The sequence below is a fragment of the Harpia harpyja genome, chromosome 20, assembly GCF_026419915.1.
Source record: "Harpia harpyja isolate bHarHar1 chromosome 20, bHarHar1 primary haplotype, whole genome shotgun sequence".
NCBI lineage: Eukaryota > Metazoa > Chordata > Aves > Accipitriformes > Accipitridae > Harpia > Harpia harpyja.
In genome coordinates, this window is record NC_068959.1 from 13,513,515 (window position 1) to 13,536,767 (window position 23,253).

At 48.3% G+C, this 23,253-nt stretch overlaps 2 protein-coding genes across 2 annotated transcripts in view; one reads left to right on the plus strand and one right to left on the minus strand.

Moving 5' to 3' along the window:
- Window positions 1–7,781: 7,781 nt before the first annotated feature.
- Window positions 7,782–18,256, minus strand: C1QTNF2 (C1q and TNF related 2). Its single transcript, XM_052816346.1, has 3 exons — window positions 17,841–18,256; window positions 11,689–11,937; window positions 7,782–10,375 (listed from the first exon to the last, which is right to left on the minus strand). The coding sequence occupies exons 2-3, from the start codon at window positions 11,927–11,929 to the stop codon at window positions 9,762–9,764; spliced, it is 855 nt and encodes a 284-aa protein (XP_052672306.1). The 5' UTR covers window positions 11,930–11,937; window positions 17,841–18,256; the 3' UTR covers window positions 7,782–9,761.
- The window catches only part of PTTG1 (PTTG1 regulator of sister chromatid separation, securin), a 32,520-nt gene continuing 19,797 nt past the window's right edge, over window positions 10,531–23,253 (plus strand). The window contains exon 1 of the mRNA XM_052816351.1: window positions 10,531–10,550. The gene's annotated coding sequence lies outside the window, so the exon portion shown is untranslated. The remainder of the gene's footprint in view (window positions 10,551–23,253) is intronic.

The following is a 23,253-nucleotide window of genomic DNA, read 5'->3' on the forward strand; positions in this document are numbered from 1 at the left end:
GATTCCCAGTACAAGATGCCTTATCTAAAGCTGCCAGAAACCTGCAGATAGAAGCGCTCGCTTATGTCTGAGCGTGCGGTTTGGCAGGAGCACAGCTCCCTTTCGGGCCACATGTCAAGGTTTCCCTCTCACAGTGCCAGGAGGCAACTCTGTCCTCTGCAGGCAGTGAGCTGGCGTTTGCCAGAGCACACGCTTCCCCCCATTCTCCAGACTGCAGACATAACCCGTATCTCATGCCTTCGGGACAGGTCCCATCCTTATTACACAGCAGTGCACAGCACCAGCTATAGCGGGACCCTGATGTGCTGCCACACAACTTGGCAATTCGTGGTTTGCCCGTCTTGAAGCTTTAGGTAGGCTATCGGTCACTGCTGTGCCCTGGGAACCCAAGGACCCTCATCCTTTCCAAGTTTTATACCCAAAGAGCCCAAGAAACCGCCAGGCACCACGTAGCTTTATTCCCAGGCCTTTGAGGGCCATGTTTATAGTCCAGTGGATATTTCAGCACATAGAACTGAAATCTTTCAACAAGTGTCTCTCAGCACTCTGCTTCAACAATTCCAGGAGCCAAAAAAAATCACCACACAACCTGTTTTATACCCAAATCGCACTGTTGAGCCATTAAGGATGAAGAATTTTCATAAGGAAGTTTACCAGTCCTAGCAATGGCTTTCCCATTTAAAGAACTAAATGCCATTTTTAGAATTAGGGTTTTGGGTTTTTTGTTAAATAATTGCCAGTCATTCTGCACTCAAATTTGCAAAAGAACCTCACAAAAACGTTTGTTCCTTGGTTGGTTTCTTAAAAGGAAAGGAACAACAAAAATCTGCCTGCTTCTGTCAGAATAAATATTTTTATTTTAGCATTCATGGGAAAATATTTTTGTGATCAAAGAAAGTTGTTGGCCGAATCTTCTGGGGAAAACATACCCCAGTTGTTTATAGTCTGTGTTTGCTGGCTTGTCCCCTGCTATAAAAGAGAAGCAGTGAAGTTAAGTGTCAACAGCTATTAAGCCTACAGATAAAAGCTGCCACCAAGTGTCCATCAGAAATAATTTTCCCCCATTTTCTTTTAAGTACATCCCGGTATCCCTTGAAGTACTTAGGTGCCTTAAATTTAAGGCAAAGAAAAAAATATCTTGTCTTTTTGCTTAAAACTGAGCACATGCTTAACTATTTTGTTGAATAACAGCCGGAGCATTTCTTTACAATGTAGTCTGTTTGTGGTTCATACAATGATATATTAATTTGCCATAACAGTTTTTATATGCATGTATTATATCAATATACTCAATTTTTTTTGCAGTGTAAATCAAACCAATGGTATTATTTGAAAGAAAGAGCATCAGTTCTTTGAAATAAAGTTTCAATGATATGAACATGGTATGGATTTTCAGAAACTCATGTCTGTAGCATCTACTGATTTAAAACTCTTGTATTTTCTAAATCTGAATTATTTAAAAAAAATCTTGAGATTCCATGTGAAATAGAAAACTGTTCCATATAACGTTGGTTTTAATTTTGCAGCCAAAAGATTTTATTTTTCCAGAATATGGTCCACGTGTTTCACTTGTTCCATTTGAAAATAAATTAAGTGTGATGTACCAAAAGTTTCCTTCAGTAACTGCATTGATATTAAAAATGGAAAGAAATAATGAATAAGGTTCTCCTTTCTGTAGCATGGCTGTTAGCAAGGCTCAAATAGACTGCCCTGTTGATTTAAAAAAACCCCAACCAACAGTGTCTTTGATATTATAAAATATTCACAGTAACAAATCAGAGAGAGCAGTAATTCTGGATTTGATAAGAGCTTAGACATAGCCTTGAACCTTGGAATTGCTTTCTTTTGAAGGAGGGAGTGCCAGCAAGGCCATGTACATAAAACACAGAATCCAGTACTCTTCCATCTGATAATCAAATGAACAACATACAGACATTATCATTAACACATTGATATTGTAAAAATTGACTGCAGCTGCAGTGTCTCTTTTTCCATCCAAATGGGATCATTCAAATCCTCATCGGGTTCTGATATAATGGGTAAAGTTTGGGTTAAAATACAGGCTTTAGCCACAACAGAACTGTGTTGATTTAATTTTCAAGTGTTTTAAAAAACAGACCAAGAGAGGTAAACATAAAATCCCATATAGATTCCCAAAGTAGGTTTGCATAGGGTTTATAATAACTTTGAGAATTTTTATGTTACTCTTTCATCATTAGTAAGTCATGGTTGGGTAAGGCACAGATGCAGAGTTAGTAAAACTTCACTGATACAAGTTGAGTTTGTAAGTAAATGAAATTGTTAATGTTGAGGGTTTTTTTCCCGTAAAAAATCAGTTTAACTAAGCAAGTTAACATCTTTACCACTAGTGCTACCATTCTGAGTGCTGGGGCAATAACATTGCTTTTAGGCAACAAGCTATCTGAAAATAGCTGAAGACACAAACCACAAAGTGACCAAAAATTGGCTCAGGCAACCTGTATCTTACCTGCCAGCACAAAGGGCTCAGAGGAGGCAGGGGCTCAGCTGGGGAAGCAATGCAGTGGAAACTCTGGTAAAGAGACAGCACCAAGGGCAGGGAGAGGCTGTACCTGTGTCAGCAAGGAGCTGGGCTGCTTTTGGTTCAGCTTGGGTGGAAAAAATGGGCTTTTTAGCCAAGTCTCAGCTATAACACAGGCAGCACCAGCACCTGCTCATGCCTGTGCTCCTGCCAGGGAGGCTGTGTGTGTCAGGAAAACATCAAAAAGCCTCTTGTTTGCCCCTCTACCCCTCACAACCTCACCTGCTACTGGAGATGAAGAGGAGCTTCCCTCACACCCAGCAAGGATGCCAGTTCAAACAGGGACCACCTCATACCTACACGAGGCCCAACGCCTCCCCCAGGGCTTCTCCTCCCCCAGATGAGCAGCCCAACTTGTTGCTACCCAGGTGCCTCCCATTTCACCAGGATCCCAAAGCTAGATTGGCTCAGCAACAGCTGAGCCCTAATTTAAGCCAATTTGAGTACTTTTACACAGTGTAATGCTTTCCTGTTGATGAAGAGCTTTATCAACTCTGGTTTTCTGTATCCGTCCACACCTTCTACTGCCCTGCCTGTGTGGTTCCTCTGTCACTCTTCATGCATTTTTGTTATCTGATCTACCATACTGAACCTAGTTTTTCTACTGGGTTAGTTTTCTGCAGTTTTAGAGAGTGACATTGGTTCACAGAGGGATCTGAAGCCAGTACAAAGCAAGGAGGTGCAGCCCTGAGCAGCAAGAGGTAAGCGGGGCCTCTTCCTTCAGCAGTGTTAAACTGGGATGATATGATTTGTGGAATTGTGCCCAAATCTGGCTTGTCCTGTGCCCTCCAAGAGCCAGCACTGATGGGGCTGGGCAGCGAGAGCCTGATCCAGCAAAAAAATGCACAGCGGAAGATCCTGCAAGCTGTGTGGAGCTGTACCCTCGCTTTACTGACTTAGCTGGATCAGGTTTAACACAGAACCATTAGCAAGTTGGTCAGAGGCGTGGGAGCTCTGTGCCCTTGCAGGAGGCTGCACCTTTCCATGTGGGGTTCATGGGTTGAGAGAGCTGCAACCTGCTTTCCTCTGCTGTTGGTAGAAGCGAGCTATGAATGACTTCTTGGTTTTTTTAAGGACAATGTTATAGGATTAGGACTGTCCTTAGGAGCTGTAATTATTAAGCCTGGCTGGCTGGTATGAAGGGCTTTAACCCCAGCAAGCTGCTATTGGGTGTGTGTCTGTGCCAGACTAAGCCTGCAACAGTGCAAGGAAAGAACAATATTACAGATAGTATTCTAGGGCTTAAGGAAAACACTGCTGTGCTTCTGTGTAGCTTGAAAAGCCTGTTCTATTCAAAGGCTTTTAAATGGTTGCAGTTCCTAGCTTTCTCCTGATGCTCAGTGGGTTGAACTGGGATACTCTTGCCTTGCCTCGGGGCACTGAGAGCCCCCAGGGGAGGCTCATGGGCCCGTTGCTACCCAGCAGCCTGAAATACCCGAGCTCGAGCTTCGTGCCTGAGAACCGGCACGATGCACAAGCCAGCCCCCCCTCGAATTTGCCCTTCAAGCACACCATCCACTCGTCCCTGCTCCTTCCTGGTCTGAGCGCTCATTTCCTTGTTCCTTCTCTCAGCCAGTGGTTTATGTGGAAATTAGAAACTCTGTGAACATACCCTTCCTTGTAGAGGTCTGTCACTTCTCGACCTGCCTGCCAAGCACCCAGGGGACGTGGCCTCTCCTGCACACAGTCACTGAAAAGCGCAGGGAGGAATGACGGGGCCATTATGGTGGTCACAGCAGTGCTGGAGTGGGGCACGGGGAGCTGCGGGGTCATGGCCTTGTGCTGTCCTGATGTAACTCTGCAGTTTCTACTGTTGGACCTGGCTTGTTTCAAGTGCAGAAATGGCCCTTGGCAGCGGGAAGGGGCTGTGGCTGCCAGGAGGCAGGACAGCAAGGGACGGCGCAGAGAGCTGCCGGCAGCCATGCGGCCCCCAGGGCTGTGTAATGTTATCGTGGGCCTGCCATGACATGGTCTTCAGGGACTTGGTGCTGCTTGGCGAGGCAGTGTTGACAAAACCTGGAAGAAGAGGAAAAAAAAGACTTGCCCCCACCCTTTTTTTTTTTTTTTTTTTTTTTAAGCATTGGGGTGCTGACTGTTGGGTGTTAACTGGTATAACTGAGGGCAGGCTCACCTGGGAAGCAGGGAAAACCAGGGTGACTGGTAAATGCACCTGGATTCTCCTTAGTCCCCCAGAAGGAAGATGCGATCGAGACTTGAAGGCGCTGGTCTGCTTGGGTGAGTGCTGAAGCTCAGCAGCACCAGGCGCTCAGGGCTGAGTCGGGCTCATGGGCTGCACAGGGAAGGCGCTGCCTTCCCTTTATTTCCAGCTGCGACATCGCGTCCTTACTTTCCAGACAGCCTGTGTACATTGAGTCCACAGTTAATGTTAATTTTCCAGAGTGAAAATATTTTTTTGATGTTTATTTTTTCTTTTCATTGTTAGCATTGAAATGTATGGTTTTAAAACAAAACAAAAATGAAAAACAAACAGAAAAAGCCAACTTTGAGGTCCTTTTGTGTAGATCAGCCCTGAAGGGGGGAGGAAAAGGGCTTTGGGAGGCTGAGTTAAGGGGTCAGAAGCTGCAGCAGGCAGGAAGAGTTGTCCTTGGGCTCATCCAGTGCTGAGTGCTTCCCACCCTGCTGATGTTTGTGCAGAGTGCTCAGAGAGTGTGAAATCACAGCTTTGCCTGAGCTGGAAGTGCACTGCTGCATAGCATTGGGGGTGGATGTGGGAGGGAGAAGGCTGCGTGGGAGTGGAGCCAAGCTCCTCTGGCAGAGAAACCCTCCTCTGCCTTGTAGGGGACCTGGGCAGGTACATGTGTTCACAGCCAGGTCCGTGCTGGTCTTTAATGAGCCACAAGCTGAGCCTGCTGAGCCTTTTCTCTGTTGCTGACTGAACACTGAAGGTGGGTGCTCCTGCCTTGCCTTGCCTCCCTGCCCTGGCACGCTGGATGTGCCGGAGGGATTCGCTTGTGCCCAAATGTGGTGCAAAGGGCAGCTCTGACACTTGCAGTGAAGGAGGGTGCTGCGGCATAACAGGTCTTGCGCGAGGGTGGCAGATGTGGATGGCATCCTGTTCAGCCAGGACATTCCTCCTTCCTTCCTGATGGCATCTGCCCGTGTGCTCGCCCAGCTACCACCGTTCCCAGCTCTTCTCCCACCGTGCCAGAGGTGCGGGCAGCTGCCTGGGCTGGGGTGAGCAGCCTGCGTGGGAGTGATGGTCTCTTGAGACAGCTTGGCTGTGAAAACCAGAGCTCTTTATTTGGTGGTTTTCCAAAAATGTTGTGCTTCTGGAATAAAGAGACTTTATGTAAATCTCAGTTTCAGTTTAAAAACAAAGTAAGTAACTGCTTGGCTGGAGGACAATGGCAGCACAAACCAAAATGCAGCCTGAAGATGCAGGAGCAAGCTGGAATGTGTTATTTTTAAAATCCTCTGAAGCCTGAGCCAGTCATTTTGAGTTTTGTGGGGGGTTCTTACCCCCTTTTAATATTTCAGTGATTGGCCCTGTAGTGACCTAGACGCACTTGTACCTTGCCAGCTGCCCTTCCCTCCCTCTTCTCCTGGGTGAGGCAGGAGGAGGGGAGCCCACAGCTGCTTGAGATGATTCTTCTTGCAAGATTAGACTGAGTGGAGACATTTTGTTCAGCATGCAAGTTGCTCTTAAGGCCTCATAAGAGGAAATTCATCATTTTCAGAGGAACCTGTGCAAGAGGAACCCACATGTATCACTTCAAGCGCTCATGCCTCTTTCACAGAAATACTTATGATATGTGGCATCTTTAAATTACTTCAGCCCAATGGGAGGTTAAACAATCTGGAGAAGCTGTTCCTCTCCCTCTTGCCTGCTACATTTTATTAGTTTGGGTTTTCCATTGCTCGGAGTCCTGGATGGCAGCAGATGCCCGACCTGGGGTCTGAGCTGCGCAGCGCAGAGGCCAGCACTGTGACCTGCTGGGGCGGCTGGGACAGGTCCCGAGGGAGGACGGGAACAGGCTGGAGCCAGCGGTCCTGTGCTGCTCCTGCGGGAAGGACCGGCTAGTCCCAAATTGAGAGCAAGCGCTATCACACTGAGCGCTCAGTGGGGGTCGGTGGTTCTCTTTATAATTTGCATTTTGATATTCCAGACTTTAAAGACTCGTTTGCAGGTTTTCCTTTTCACTAGAATAAAAAGGACATTTTGCCAGACAGTTAAAAACTTCCCTTGCTCGTCATCTGGGGAAACCAGCTCGTGTGCCCCTGAGAAGGCTGACAGTGGGAGGAAATGCTGCCTGCTGGGGCCTTCCCTGGAGATAACAAGGGAAGACTGAGCTGGTCTAATTCCTCACTGCTGCTTCCCCTCCACCCTCCTCTTCTCAGGCTTATTCCCTGTGATGCTCTCCCATCCCCTCCCAGCTCTGGTACCTGCCTGGTGCCAAGTGGGTTCTGCTCGTAAAATCATTGGAGAACTAACCCGAGTACCAATAAAACCCAAACAATAAAAAAAGAACACCCCCAAAATACCCACTTTTGGGGATGGGCAATGCACTGAATCAAGGGAAAAGAACTGAGGAGGGCAGCCAGGTCTCTGTCTTTTGGCAGCAGTGGGCTGTGAGCACTACTGGATTAATTAAAGCTGTACTATGTAATTTCCCTTTTGGGTGCAGCACAGCTGGGTGGTGGTGTGGAGAGGCACCATCCTCCCATGTGTCCCACCACCCCCCTTGTGCTGCCCCTGACACGTACAGTTGCTGGAGGACCTGTGTCAGGGTAGAGACCTGCGCGCAACTTGGGCCAGCCAAAAAGCAGTTATTGCCCCCACTGGGCTCCTGGGCTGTCCGAGTGGGATTGAGGGGGAAATGCAATGCTTGAACTGCTGCTGCCTTTGGGAAGCCGCCTGCAAATGCACCCCAGGACACCCTGAATGAGAGAGCTTTGGAACAAAATATATTATCTGAGCCACCACTGTCAGGGAAAGGACACCTGCCATCTGGGTGAGAAGCTTTGGGGGAATGGACAGATCCTATTGTTCTACCTTGCAGGTTTTCTTGCAACAGAGAGCAGAAAATTCTGTGCATTCCCCAACTTGCTGGGCCGGGAGGGGAGAAATACTCCTGTTGCACCAGCCCTACAAAATCCATCACTAAATCCAACAGTGTCTGTGGAATCTGTAACACAGTTTTGAAATACCTTCCAGGAAATCACTTTTATAAATATCAAGACTATTCTTGATGTACTAGCAGTACTTTTGTTCAGCTTTATTTTATAAAATGTATTTGAAAAGATTTTTGTAAGATACAACACAATTACTGTAGTTCACAAAAATCACGCAAATATTTTTGACTTGTAAAAGTAAGATTGGAAAAAAACCCCACAACTTTGTTCTTATGGGATATCCCTTCAATGCCTAAATATGAGGATTAGAGGAGCTGGAAGTTCATGAGAGTTTTCACCAAGTGATAAAGGAGATGAGAAATATGACTGGAAACCAAGAAGATGTATCTGACAGCAAGACTCCTTCCATCTGGCTACTGAGACAGAGACCTCTGTGTTACAGGAGCATTGGACACCCTGGGGCAAGGTAGCTGGACTGAGAGGCTTTATAACAGGAGAACTCTTTGCTCTGGTAATAGCAAACCATTTTGGAGCATGTCCCTGTATTAGCTGATGCAGAGGAGGAAAAAGAATCGCTAAGCTCTGCTTAGCAAAAGCAAAAAGCTCAGCTGAGCAGAAGTTCAGCTTTTGAGTTTTCTGGGTTTTTTTTCCATACAGTTCAGAACCAAAACATTGATTTTGGAGCATCTGTAATATTTGACATACAACATCAAAAAAGCAAAGCAGCAGTTAAGGTATAGTCTAGCTGTAGCATTAAGCCCTTGAGGAGGATCTCAGCAGCAGCACAAGTATAAGTTGGTGAGGGGCCTGGAGCACAAGTCTTATGAGGAGCAGCTGAGGGAACTGGGGTTGTTTAGCCTGGAGAAAAGGAGGCTGAGGGGAGACCTTATCGCTCCCTACAACTACCTGAAAGGAGGTTGTAGTGAGGTGGGTGTTGGTCTCTTCTGTCAGGTGGCTGGAGATAGGATGAGAGGAAATGGCCTCAAGTTGCGGCAAGGGAGGTTTAGGTTGGACATTGGGAAAAATTTCTTTACTGAAAGGGTTGTCAGGCGTTGGAACAGGCTGCCCAGGGAAGTGGTTGAGTCACCATCCCTGGAGGTATTAAAAAAGCGTGTAGACAAGGCACTTCAGGACATGGTTTAGGGGGCATGGTTGATGGTTGGACTCAATGATCTTAAAGGTCTTTTCCAACCTAAATGATTCTATGATTCTATCTTCTTCCAGCAAAAGCTGCCAGGGATGACAGAAGGGGGTTATTAATGAATCTGTTTCTGGAGTGAAGGTTTATGCTGTCTTTGACAGTTGAGTCTTATCTGTAAAGTTCATCCTCCACCATGGCTTGGAGGCCCACAGGTATTTGGCTTGCACAGTCCAGTTTAGGCTCTGGTCGTTACCAACGCTTGTCTGAAACCAGATGCAGGACTCCAGCGCTGGTATATCGAGGCTGAAATCTGAGAAATGCCAGTGGTGCTCAGTGCAACAGCTTGTGTCTTACAAGGAGTCTTACCTTTAACCTTTAAAGTGAGATCTCTCTTTTGTGTAATTTCCTATTTAGATCAGATGCCTTTGCTTATTAGTGCTGCTTTGATGAGGCTGAGAGCTACTCTTACAACTTTAGCTGACAGCTTTCTGACTCTTAAGTAGCTGGTAAAGTGTAACTCTGTATTAACAAGGATTATTACTATTATGGGGTGTGGAGGGAGGAGACGCAGTGATACCATCTCCAGCATCAGTGGCACTTCTGAGCCCAGCTTTCAGGCAATGGTTGTTGGTTTCCATGCTTTAGAATAATAATATAATAATCGAAGCATTCTGCACCAGTATTTGAGTTACATGTCCATGGCATGTTGGAATCACCAGGGAAAACATAATGGGTGGCTTTGAGATTTAGAGATTCATGAGGCTGCTTAAAGGTGAGTCCTGCTGGTCCTGGTACCCTGTGGACTAGTTGATGACATCAAGTAGATATCTAAATAGCCAATACAGGCTGTTAGCGCCAAAAATGTGGAATCGTATGATAATCCCACACATGTCCATGTACAGGCTACACTTTGCTGGACTGAGGTCTCATGCATTTCCTATTTTTCCCACAGGCTAGTTTCTCATCCTATATTTCATTGAGATAATCTTGATCGGGATATATCAGGAAGCCAGTAAATAAGCTGTCTGTCCAATAGGGATCATAAAAGAGCCCATTTTGTTCTGAGTAAAAGATCTGCAGCCATACCTCATCCTCCTGCTTCAGAGAAAGGATGGTTGATCCAGAGGCAACGTCATGGTTCCCAGTGTTGGCATCAAAAGTCTTGATCCGGTACTGCCCGTTGTGGACCAAGCCAATGGCCAAATGTTTGTTGGCCAAAGTGATATCATAAGTGAAGTAGTAAATACCTGGGATGCTGCATATAAATTTCCCACTGGAAGCATTGTAATGTCCTCCCTCGTTCATCAGGATCCTGTCAAATTTGATGGGCAGCCGTTCCCTTGGGTAGCTCTTTGAGACTGCCACGGAGAAGGCAGATTTGGCTTTGTTGGCATTACAGGTGCAGGGTCCTGGCATCCCGGTCTCGCCCTTGTTCCCTTTGGGCCCTTTCTTTCCCGGTGCCCCGTTTTTCCCAGGATTACCCTTTAAACCCTTGGGCCCTCGTGGGCCTGCCTTGCCAATAGCTCCTGCTTTCCCCTTTGGTCCTGGCTTGCCGGGGTTTCCTGCTCTGCCTTGTGGACCTAGAAGACAGATAACCTTGTAAATTTTTCAGTGAAAGAGATGATATGGCAAGTGTAAAGGGGTTGTATCGTTGCAGCAGTATATTTTCATTTAGGAGGAAAACATTGCTGGTGAGAATCCCGATGAAATACCACCTGGGGCTGGACATCTGTCAGGACTGACTAACTGTGTCAGGTAGGTAGTTGGCGTGATAACAATGGGACTTGGGAGCAGGACAGTCTGTCCCTTTTAAGGACCAAAAGGCTGGTTCAATTATCTGGCTCACTTGAGAAAAAGAAGTAATTAATTATAAAGCTAGCCAAGAGAAAGCTTTAAATGTTTGGGTTTTTCAGGAGTGGGACAGGTTTGTGAAGCTTTTGGAACCTTGCTTTGAGCAGATGGAGTACTTTTAATCTCCTGTCTCATTTTTTTTCACATTTAACATGAAACTGTTGTTTAAAAAGAAATAATAAATTCAAGGTGTAGTAAAAAGCCCACCCTAGCTGGGGGATGAATCAGTCGTGAACCAGAAGACACCTGGTGCAGGGACTGCCTTGAGGTGGGAGGCGAGTTGGGATGTTACAGTGATGCTGAAACTGCTGATTAGTGCTGATTGCAGCAGTGTCTGATACAAGACAAATTCATGGGGATTTATACCCCATCTCTTGACCTGCTGTACCAGATTTAAATGCAGCTGTGGTTGAAAACCTGTTCTCCAGATTCCCTGGTTTGGGGGCAGGAGAAGAGAGTAAGTTGCAGCTTTGGCACGCTGGTGTTATGCTGAATCAGGAGTGCACTCTAGTGTGGCAACGGGAAATCACTGTTTTCGCACCGTAGCTGCTCTTGATGCTTGCTGACTGTAAGGCTGGATCTAAAGGAGAGCCCCACCTCAGGATTAAAGAAAAGTTGTTTGCTTTGGTTTAGATTAAGCATGGTCAGAACAGTACCTGTCACCCAGCTAGAGCGCTCCAGGGAGCAAGTACTTAATTTTTTTGCCTGTTTTGCTTGAGAGCAGGAGTTGGAGACCACCGCTTTGTCTCATCTAGACTGCATATATCAGAACAGGGCAAATCTCCCTTCATAACAAAATGAAGCCAATAGGAATTGCATACAGCAAGATGCTATCAGCAAATAATGCGAGTCTGAACCCCCGTGGCGGGAGCTGACAATTGTGAGATGTTGGAGGAGGGAGAGTGGAAATTTCTAGAAGAGTTTCCTATGAGATGTCGTCTGTCCTGGGGCTCCGATTCGGGGTGACAGGTTGCTGTTAACTGGGCTGTTGCACTATTGCTTTTACATTTTACCCCTGTGTTACGAAGCGCTTTTCTCTTACCTTCATCGCCGTGCTCGCCTTTGTCCCCGTCCTTGCCATCCTTGCCATCTTTGCCCGGGAAGCCCATCCTGCCGACCGTCCCTGGAGCCCCGGGCGCGCCGGGGGGACCGGGTGGCCCGGGGGGTCCCGGCAGGCTGCACGCCAGCTGGGGACCTTCCTGCAGCGTTCCCTTAGCAAAGCCCCCGAGGATGTGGTTTGCCACACAGGGCACGGTCCAGAGGAGGAGGACGGCGGAGATCATGGCGCAGCCTGTAAAAAGGAGACGGGACGTGGCTGTTATGTGTGGTAGCCGGCACGTGTGGGTACGGCGGTGTCCCCTCCGTCGGGACGGTGTATTGTGTAGACTTGCATGAAAATGGGAGGTAATTGGGCTTTTTTTGACAGGGTGGGGGAGCGGTTTGTTTTGGTGTGACATGAATTCAAGGATTTGGTTCATGGAATTTTCTGGGTCTGACCAATACTGTTTTCAAACTCGCTCTTCTCTAAGTCCGTATCTGTGGCCATCCGTCGTTTTGTTTTGTTCCCTGGGCCTCCTTTCCCCTGAAACACAAGTAGCGATGGCAGAGGGGTGCAGAAAGCAGCCGCTGGGGACTACCAGAGCGGAGGAAGGAGAAAGGGTTTTGGTGTAAACTTCCCCAGTAAGACCTGCCCTGCGGCTGGGTCACTGGGGTTTCTTAGCAAGCATAAAACCCATCGTGTGATGCAGGGCTGATGTTAGAAGACGGGCTTGCGGAGGCTTTGGGCCAAGGCAGTCCTTACTGCATTTTGTCTGCCAGTACGAATTGAGCCTCTTAGCTAGCTGAGACTGTCCCGTTCCTCACTGCAGCTCGGCCGCGCGGCACTGCACGACCTGCAGCCAAATCGCCGGCCAAGTCTATGGCTCAGTGTCGGGGTGCAGCCCCCCCCGCAGCCGTGACCAGCCCGGCTACAGGCGGTTTTCTAACCTCTTGCCGTGCTGACCTGCCTCTCTGGGGAGGCAATAGCTCAGTCTTTGCGTTTGTTAGTAACATTCACCTTGGAAAGATAGGTAACTGTTAAAGCCCTGGTTGTTGTTTGTCTCCTGGCTCTGTAAAGCGAGGCATTGCTTTAAGTATAGCAAACCTCAAGGGCTTTTTTTTGCAGCATCCCAGGCTCTCCCTTCATTCACGACAGGAGGCTGAGCCTCCTGGGCTTGTCTTACTCCACTCCTGAATGGGGAGATACTGATAGAAAATAATTTCTGGAATAAAGCTATTTCCATGAACCTGCTAATGATACAGAGCAGTTATTATACAGTAAAATATCCCTCTGGATGTCTGCACGTTGTACTGTTTGCAAATAGCTATGCTCCATGTACAACTCCTAAGTAACTCCACTGCATCTTGAAATAGTGCTTAGATGCATCGGCAGCTTAGAGAAGATGCTCAAAATCAGGCTGACTGACAAAAGCCCACCTCCATGCATGACCCACTCAAGACTGTGGGTATTAGAAGCATTTAAAATGGGTTCTACACATAGTTACTTATATAGTAGAAAAGAGAATTTCCCCTATGGGATCATTTTCTGACTACCCATGGGTAAAGGTGCTCCTGCCATCCCCTCCCCAGAACAGGCGGCCTCCCCATGCCCGGGCTGAGGACTTTTTCCTCCCTTTGCTCTGCCAGTGAGGGAGGTTATGGCCAGGCTACCAGCTCCCCAGCAGCTCCCTGGTGGGCACTGACCATGGGCTGAGGGGAGACGCTGATGGAGTCAGGCTCTTTCCCAGCTGCATGAATATGGGAACAAGCTGGTGGGGGGATGAAAGGCATCCCCGGCCCAATTTCTTTCTTTCAGCTTCTGTAGCTGGAGTAGCCCTTGGAGAAATGAGACGTGAAGCCTGAAACTGCCCCATACAAATCTGTGCTGGTTCACTGTTTGTTTGCTAGCTCTTTGATTAGGAGAGATCAAGCTAAAGCCAAAGGATTTTTTTTTTTTTTTTTAAAGGAATTAGCCATGTATCACTTTGATACAACTCCTACCCCCGGGCTAAGAGGTGCTCACCCTTATCTGATGGAAAAGACTCCTATGAAATTTAGTCTTTTCTCTTATTACAGCTACCTCTGATGGTAGGGGGTTAAAAGTTTTACAAGAATCATCTGTTTGCATGGGCTTTCTTGTCACATCCTGAGGTCCTGCTAACGAAATACAGAATATAAGCAAGAATTGAAAAGCAAGCAAACTGCCTTTCACATATTTCTTCAAGCTTTGGTGCTGAAGCAAATTTGTAGTTAAACACAGGTGCAATAGAAGATGAGCTGAGACATCCCAGACCTTTCAATCTGTCAGTGGCCTTTTGGTCAGGCAAGGTCCTGCTAGGCATTAACTTGAATACCGGGAGGCTTTAGCATCTCCCCAGTAGTGTTATGTTTAACTCCTGCACTGGAAATAAGATGCTTAAAGTACTGTATAAATTTCACGTTGGCCTTAGCACTCTCATCCTGGTATTGGCTCCTGAAGGGGGTGGAAATGCATATTACATGCTCTAAATCCAGCGAGCAATATGCTACATATCAATGCTGAGTGGGAGCCCCCCAGTTCTGTGATATGTATAATTAAGAACACGCAGAGGAGTGGTAAATGCAAAACTGATCCCCGGGCTGGATTTGGCTGTTAAGCCATTTTGTTCTTCAGCTGTCTTTTGATTTTCTTATATCTAAGTTTATTTGCTGCTGGTGAAAGTTGTCAGTTTAACGGCCTTGTGAGATGGAAATCACCAACAAGTATTAATGTGAACAGTTGAATAAAGGCTTCTCAGTTCACGGAAAGGGAAACAAAATGTTAAAATGCCTGAGGAGTGGGGAGATCCCGAGGAAAGCTACATCCCTGCTTCCCAGTAACCACAGAAGAAAAGTGAGAGGTGTCTGGAGCTGGATGACACTAATAAGTTGTGGCAAGGAAAAATGTCATTGGGGAGCATAACCTGGAAAAAAGCTGGAACTGCTTCATGTAGAGAAGAAACAGGCAAGCGGGAGCACAGGGTAGGAGGGCAGCTCCTTCTCTTAAAGTTTCTTACCATAAGTACTTCTGTTACCTTCAGACAACCCAGCTAGTTGACCTGATGGGATAAAAAGTGGCAAACACAAAATACCCCGAGGCTGGGAGGTTAGTAGTACCAGTACTTGGATAGACGGGCAATATTCTGCTACCTGGAGCCATGCTCTGGCACAGCTCCTGAGTTGGTGTTAATTAACAGCTCCACAAGAACATTTCATCCCACATCACAGCAGTGCGTGTGGGATGCAAAGCACAGTCACATCCACAAGAGGATCTATAAATAACCTCTTAAAGAAATCTCTTTGAAAGAAAACAAACCTCATGCTGTTCCACCTTAAAAGGAAAATTGCTTCTCGATGTCGAACGTATGATGAGCTCCAAAAAGCAAATTGGAAACAGATCAGCATCTTTCCTCTTCACAGTACGGGCGGCAGGCCTGGCACTGGAGGCCATGCAGCACGGTTTTAGCTGAGGTCTTACTTTTCTAATGACATTTTAATTAATGTCTTTGATAATAGCAGTTTGGAGACTTTTTGGTCATGACTGATGCCTGTTGTGCTGGAGTGTGCACTGTGCCCAGGGGGTTATGAGAGCTGAAGCGTGGTGGAGGACTGCTTAGGGAGGAGAGGAGAGGAGAGGAGATCCTCCATCATCTGACCGAGCGTGGCTGTAGTTTGTACCTGCCACTGAAATGCAAATGTTTGGCTCTTCAGCACCTGGGGAGAGCACACCAGTATTGGGCACTGATTTCAGCACGGGAAGAGAAAGTGGACCAGCTTCGCTTAAACAAGGTGTTTGTTGTAACAACACAGCTGTAAACAAGCTCAGGTGTCCGCAGCATAGGCATGGCTGGCCAGGCCCTGAGGTAGCAGGATGAGGCAGACGGGTGGAGTGACACGTGTCAATCAGCTGGGTTTGAGAGGCAATGACTCCCTGTGTCCTTCAGCTGAATCAATGGGAATTGCTGCTGTGGGTCCAATCAATGTAGTCTGTAAAACTGCGCTGTGGATCCCCACTGGGTAATTTTGGGGAATACTTGTCAGGAAGCAAACCAGGAAGGGGATGATTTTGGAAAATGTTCACTCCTGAAACTTAGAGCTTGAACACACCTTTATAGAAAATACCTCAGGACAAATAAAGCAGTAAAGACAGAGCATCTCTGATTTTCAAGCATGGTACATGCAGGGCTGAGCACTTACTGGCTTCTCTCTTCGTAACGAGCCACATGTTTAGGGACCTTCACTATAATTACATAATAAAATGTAATGAATGACTCAAAGCAAAAATGTGTCTGAAACGGGAATGTTCTGACTCTGTCCCGTGGCCTTTACGTGACACCCCCTTTCTGTTTTAGGACATTCTGTTGTCATCACTTGTCGCTTCGGTGGGCCCTTCTCCTCCTGCTGGAGCTCGGGCCCTTGGCAGAGGCTGCCCCGTGCCCCGGCTCTCCCTGCCACAGGGACCGGGGAGGGGAGACTGGGGCTTAGCTTTCCTCAGGATCAAGAAAAGCTGGGAGTGGGTGGGCTGCCTGACTCCCCAGCTGCCCTAACCAGCCTGTCTGAAGCGGACACTCTTACTCTCAGCAGGATTTGAACCCGACCCCTCCATGCTGAAACCCGAGCATCCCATGAACTTCTGTAGCGCATGGAGCATCTGTGCAGGGGGACTGCAAACCCAGGCTCTCTAATAGCTTTTCTGTGCATGCTCCTTGTCGCCGGAGCTACAGCGCATGGCTCTGTCACCCGAGAGCCCCCATCCCTAGGAGCTGTGTCCCCACGGGGCCCAGTGCAGCCCCCCCGTCCTGACCTGCAGCTCCCATTTCTGCTGGCTGCTGCAGCGTGGGATGGGCTTGCTGCTGCCAGAGGTGCCTCACAGGCAGGAGCCTGGGGGACACATCTCTGGCCATGTCTCCCCTACAGCTTCGGCTGCCACGACATCCCTGCTCCACGTGGCTCCTGCAAGCCTCTGTGCAACCACCCTCATCCCAGCCCTGCCGCAGGTGAGCTTCCTGAATCACTCCACAGTTAAGAAGCCAGACCGATTCTACAGATCTATATGCATTTAAAAAGGTGTTTCTGTAAGAAAAGCTTTTGCCTGTAAGAGTGAGCCCCAGGCGCGAAGGATCAGTTGTACTTTCTGGTGCTACAGGGCAGCTGGGCTGAACTCGCGTCAGAGGGAAAATCCCTGAGGGTTTGCCAGACGTGGGGTGGTTTGTTGGCACGTGTGGTGGCCGGACAGCGATTTTTGGCCAGGGAAGCCATCCTGTGCCACACGGCGGTGGTGTGTGCCCACCCATGGGGAGGAAAAGTGCAGTGGGGGAGAGAAAAGAAGAGGAGAGAGTCTGGGGGCAATTGCTGCTCGGAGGGAGGGAGGAGCAGGATGGTCTGAAAGCCCAAGAGGGGACCCAGCAGCAAATGAACGACTGTGACTTTCTACTCTGTTTACTTTCAATATTCGAGGCTTTCTTAAACAAAACAACCATCTTCCTGCTTCACAATTTCCCAGCATACCTCAAGGCTTCTTAATTAGTCTTCAAAATAATCATTATCCCCGTGAGCCTAATTCTCAGCTCTGGTGGTTGCCCTGCAGAGTCCCCAGGGCACAAGGAACCCTTGGGAGCGCGGGGCTGATTGAGATAAAATAAGGTGTGCCGCCGGTGACAGCAGCTGAAATGGATGTATTTCATTTCTGATATAAGCCAGTGAAGTAGTTTATACCAGATATGAGTTTGATCTGCTATCTGCTATCGCACAAAGCAACGTCAAAGGAGACAAAGGAGAGCGATGCATCTTCTGTGCCTGAACCTGCATCACCATCTCAGCTTTAGGCAGCCAGGGATGCCTGTGGCAAACCTTTCCTAGCCCTGAGCTAAAGCCCCGTTGCCAAAGCTGCCGATTCGTACCAGAGCGAAGGGAGAGGCTGCGGTTTCGGCTGTACGAGATGGGTACTCCCAGCAGAAGTGTGAGGAATGATTCCTTCCTCGAGTATTTATTTTAACTGGCGACTGTTGCCCTTATGGATTCCTGTGCAGGCGTTGGAAACCTGAGTGCTCAATGATCTAGACCTTATTTGGTAAGTTTTCGAAGTTAAGGTTAAGAGGAGGGAGAAAAAAAAAAAAAAGGAAAAGTGAATCTACTCACCACAACTAATCTCTTCAGCGAGATCTTGACAGGCGCTGGAAACCTACACGATTTTAAGCAGATGTTTTGCTGCAGATCGCTGTCACGTGCAGAGCCCAAGCCCCGTCCTGCTGCAGCAGCGTCCTTCCGAGAGGTGCGCGATACAGACTTCGGTCCTTTTTTTGTTAACGTTTTACTCCTTTTTATGCGGATTGCTAGCTTCCTGCAGCAGCTCCAGGTTTTGGCTCAACGTTGCCAAAGGCATATTTTTATTACTGTGTAATGGGTCTGCGCCTCTTCCTCTGTCACGTGGCACAGGAAGAAATTTTTACGCACATATGGCTGGAAAGCTCTTGATGCTTGGGGAGCTTTTCCCATTCTCTCTCTCCCTTGCAGTCTTGTATGAAAGGTTCAGGAGTTGCCTGGATCATTTCTGACCGAATCTGCCCCTCTCTGCTGTAGCTGCTGCCCGCGCAAGCAGAATTTGTAAGGGGATGGGTAACACAGATCAAACTAGGGAACAACTTTGCCGCTTGATCCTGGAGCATTAGCAAGGGAAGCAAATCTTGTCCTAATGGTGGAAACTCACTTCTAAAACAATTTAGACAAACAGGTAATGGCAGATCACTCCAGGCTTTAATTCAAGGACATCGTTGTGAAGCAGCAGCTTTGCAAATGGGAGTTTTGAGAGGAAACTGGGTATACCTCGGTGCTGCTTCAGGTGGATGTGTGAGACAAAACACAGAGACTTTGCCATAGGGATGGCAGGGCGGGAACGCTTCTGTCTTTGGAAAGGGTTGGGATTTTGTTTTAAGCTTGCAAAGTAATTACAAAACCCCTAGCAATTGCTTAAGGTACGGCAGTAACACCAGAAGCAGTGGCTGAAGCCGGAGTTCAGCTTCAGCTTTGCCAACACAGAAGTGTTGAGTCGCAGTAAATCCCTGTCCCTTCTTGTTTCTCCGCTGCAGCAAGTCACAGTGTTACAGCTCTGAGCAGGGTTGATATCCCGGCTTACACCAGCCCATTAAAGCCAGAATTTGCAAGTGCCTTACAACTCTCAATACGGACAGTGCTTCCCTAACAGCCCCCGGGGAGGTGCAGAGAGACAAACCGTGTTTAAGAGTTTCCTGACCCTGCTCCCCCCACCCCTTCCCTCCCTCCCCGCATTGCAGGATGCTCTGTGATGCTGGTTGGTACAGACCAGATGCATCTTTTTAATGGAGTGGTGGGTAGAGTCTAAAGAGGAGCTGCGAGATGATCCAGACATAGAGCCTGGCCCCACGGGTGCCTGGGCTGGCAGCGTGGGAGGTTATGGGGGACCCATCACCCTGCTGGGAAGGCAGCGATGGCCCCGGAGCCATCATCACCCACACAGAGTGGGTCACTGGTGCTCCTGGCCGCAGCCTGTGGGTCCCGGTTGCGGGTGTGTGGTTCCTGCTCTGCCCCAGCCAGGATCCTGCACAGGGCTTGGGACCAGGCGTGTGCTTGGCAGCAGGGCTCCAGATCCTGCCCTGCTGCTCTCCAGCCAGTAAATATTTTCTGCTCAGTGCAGATTATCAGATGATTGGGAGTACGCTGGAAGTATCATTCCTTACTCTGCCAGAATTCATCGTTTTTGGAGCTGTTGTGGTTTTTTTTTAAGCTTTCCCCTGCAGTTGCTGTTGGAACATGAGGGGAAAGTAAAAATGAAGTATATATATAGTTTGCTTTGTGAGCTGTAACCAGTTCAGCTGCTTCTGGGAGGGGTGGGAATGTTTGGCCGAGGAAGCACAGGGCTGTTCTCGTGCTGTGCCGATGGTCCCACAGCGCTCCTTCAGACCTGGCGCCCTGGGCCCCAGCTCCTTGATGGCTCAGCAATGTTCCCTGCCATTGAACAACCTCCAGGAGAACAATGCCCCTCCCCAAACCCATGCAATCATCACCTTAAATTTCACTGATAAGGGCTATTTTAGAAAAGCTGCCATATAGCTGCAGAGCTCTGGCGTGCCTGCGGGGAGCTGCCCCCAGCCCCACTGCCCCAGTGGCATTGGGGTGAGCGCAGGTGGGGACACCCCCAGACACGGGCTCCGAGAGCCGCTCTCCCCTGGGGCAGCTCTGGTGATCGGTCAAGTATGAATTCTTACTTATAGCCTGTTTCCATAAAGTTTGTAGGAACCCAGTTCTCTTGGAGAACCTCTCCCGCCTGGGTGTGGGGCTGGAGTCAGCGAAAAGGCTCAAGGCATTGCACGTGCATGGGTCCTGCCTCAGGTTTCCTTTGAAACCAGATGAAAACTTCCCGAGGTCTTTGCCAAGGTGCCACTTGGATGGGCCTGGGAAGCCACAGCGGTTTCCTCAGGCACTAAAGGTGTTGAGAAGAAAAAGCCCTTATTCTTATCCCAAACCTGCCCCGTGGCAGCTGTGCTGGGGCAGTGGGGCGCCGGGATGGATGTGAAACGGGCCGGGGATGAAACGATGCTTGAAAATACAGCAGTCCTGCCGGGCAATTCAAGGTGTGACTGGGGAATTTGCGGTTACTGGCGATTTTGTGCCCAGATCCGCAGCGTGTTGAAGGCAGCAAGGGCCTGACCTAGTTCGGCGACGTGGGAGAGGCAGTGCTGGGAAGCTCCTGCCAGGCAGATGGAAAATATGTCTGCGCTGCAACGCCGAGCCGAGCTCACCCGGGGTCCCAGACAGCTCTGCTGGAGGACATGTTTGGCAGCACACTTTGTTAAATAAATAAACTGCCCGTTCACAGTGAAACAGAACAGCCCTGAGACTTGCTTCTCGGTTCATTTTGTTTCAGCTAGACATTGCAGGGAAGCGTTACAAGAGATCACGTCCCGTCCGTGCTGCTTTTTAGCAAAAGCCTCCCTGCCGTGACTAACGCAGTTTTCACCACGGATGGCAGGGAAGGCGGCTCGTTGCTGCGGTGCGGGGAGCCGCCTCGGGCCGACGTCCACCTCGGCAGACCCCCACGGGACACGCGTAGGAGCGGGGGGACCTCGTAGCCCCCGTGCCAGCCCAGGAGGTGCTGCCTCCCCCGGGCTGGGTGCTGCTCCTGCCTGGCGTGGTCCTGTCCCCCTGCCCGCATCCCCCGTCCGTGCCCCCAGCACAACGCTCCGTGGCTTTACATCCTTTAGAGAAAGCGTGTTGGGGGGATGCATGGCTCGTGTGGCAAGGGAAAGGTGCATCACCCAGCACCTACAGAGTAGAAAGTGTAAATTTAGCTCCGCTATCGCCTGTGCACACGCTTTGGGTGAGAAACGCGAGTGCCTGAAGGTGGGCGATCGCCAGCTCCCACCCCGGGACTGCAGGACAGGACTGCGTCCCAGCGAGGAAGGATTTTCCCTTGTTTTCCTTCTGAGCGCTAATGTGTTTCACCGCTACAGATGCCGACCTTGCAGCAACGACTTTGTAACCAAATAAAATGACTCAGCAAATGCCAAAATAGCTGCAGTTCACCCAGAGGCTGTAGGCAGCCTAAAATACAGCCTTCCCATTGCACTGGGCACTGGCAATAAAAGCGTACCTTTCTTCAAAGATGAGTGTAGGTGTTTGGGTTTTTTTTTTCAGAGATACTAACGGGAGGGAAAAAGCATTTTTCTACCTGACAGGCCTCCTGGCTTAGTGTGGACTGGTGATTTGAGTAATTTTTATTGCCCTGCCTAAAAGGAATTTGGAAGCCTGTGAGCAGTCTTCAGAGAGTGATTGTCCCTCTCCAAAAGCCCCCATAAAAATGAGTCAAATCTCTGTTTAAACTTAAAGGATGCCCTTGAGACCATTAGCTCTGCTTAGGAACTGCGGTCCTAACCCATTAAGATAAAAATAAATAGAGCTTATTTTAGGAAGAGGTAAGTGGGAACCAGCCCAAGCACCAGTGAGCCACTGCAAGCACAGTGCAGATGTGTTAAGGTTGGGGTTTTTTCTTTTGTCTCATGCACCTTCTAAGTCAAAGTGAAATTCAGCAATCTTTTTGACTTGCCACAATTGGCTCCTGCCTAGGTATCTAATAACATAGTTAGACAGGAAAAGACTCTTCTAAAAACACCTTGTATTTCCCAAACTACAAAAAACTCCAGCCCTGCTTCTGGGGTCTGTAGCATCATCATCAGCAATCCCAGTACCTGGGGACACAGGCAGCATTTGCCCAAGCCAGGAAAGCCAGCGACAAATGTCACTTACCCCTGTCATGGTCCAGTGCCTCCATCCTTCAGGGCAAAGCAGCATCCTCCAGAGATGAGTGAAAAATTACTTACATTGTGTGCGAGCAGTGACAGTCTGTGCGGATATAACAATTACAGATAAAATCCCCTCTCCTACTGCCACTTCCCAAGCAGAGAATTTTGCATTAGCGCTGGCTTTTGCTAAAAAAGGTCTTTCAGCTATTCTTAAAATACTGAGAAAATATTAGTATCTCGGCAGAATATACTGTGGGTCTGTGCTGCCTCTTGGATGTTAAAACCTGCAGCCCAGTGCTTTTGCTTTTGCATGTGCCCAGCATGAGACTTGTTAAAGCAAGAAGGGACACCTGAGCAAAGCCAGAAGCCAGCTGAAGGCACCATTTTCCTCGCCCAGCTTGGGTCTCATGCAGCCCAGAGGCTGATGGCATAACCCCTTCCCAACCAGGATGTGCAGAACCAGGAGCAATGCTAATGCGAGGAAGCTTCTCCTTCACCCGTGCCGCTGTAACAGTCGCCTTGCTAACGGGGCACCACAGCAGGCGACTTCAACCTCAGGCCTTGCGCTCCAGCATCCACTTCCCCAAAGCGCTGTTAGCATACGTCTTAGCAGCTTGCGAACAAAAAGCAGCAATGGGTTAAAACTCTGCTGTGACGGTGGTGTTGGAGCCAAATTTGTAGTTCCTAGCTTTGTATTAAAAACTGAGAACAAATGCATATGCAAACGTGATAAGGCTGTAAACGCATCTGAAAAAAAGTCCCACTTGTAAGAGATGTGGTGGAAGATTATAGAGCAATGGGCTGAGGACTGTGCTTAGATCCAAATGCAGTGCAGACGAGTGGCTGGGTGGAGGCTGTTTCTAAAATGCTTTGCAATTACTGGAATTACTTTTAAGACTTTGTAGGTTAGAAATTTGGGGTTTGCTAATCTGTCCATTAAGCAAGGTTTTCTTAGGCAAAGTGATTTTATTCTCTTTTCCACTGAGGTCTGAAACGCGCTGGTATTTTGCAGAAGCAAAACCCATCGCTATCTACTACCCCAGTGGGGTTCTGGTTAGGTCACCTAAGAGACATGAACAGATTTGTTTCATGTAAAATAACTAGTTTAAGTTTATTATTATTCTAATAATATTTCTGTCTATTTCTTTGTTGCATCCATCAAAACAAATGCAAACAGGAGTGCTAACAGAAGAATGGGGAGTTGTCTACATGTAGTTCAGGGCATGGTGTTTTGGCCTGAATGGGGTAATTTAAGTTATACCCAAAAGTGGTACGGG

Coding starts and splice junctions, on each gene's coding strand:
- C1QTNF2 (XM_052816346.1), bottom strand. CDS start 11,929: ATGATCTCCGCCGTCCTCCTCCTCTGGACCGTGCCCTGTGTGGCAAAC. Junction 10,376..11,688: donor AGGCGAGCACGGCGATGAAG/GTAAGAGAAAAG, acceptor TCTGTCTTCTAG/GTCCACAAGGCAGAGCAGGA.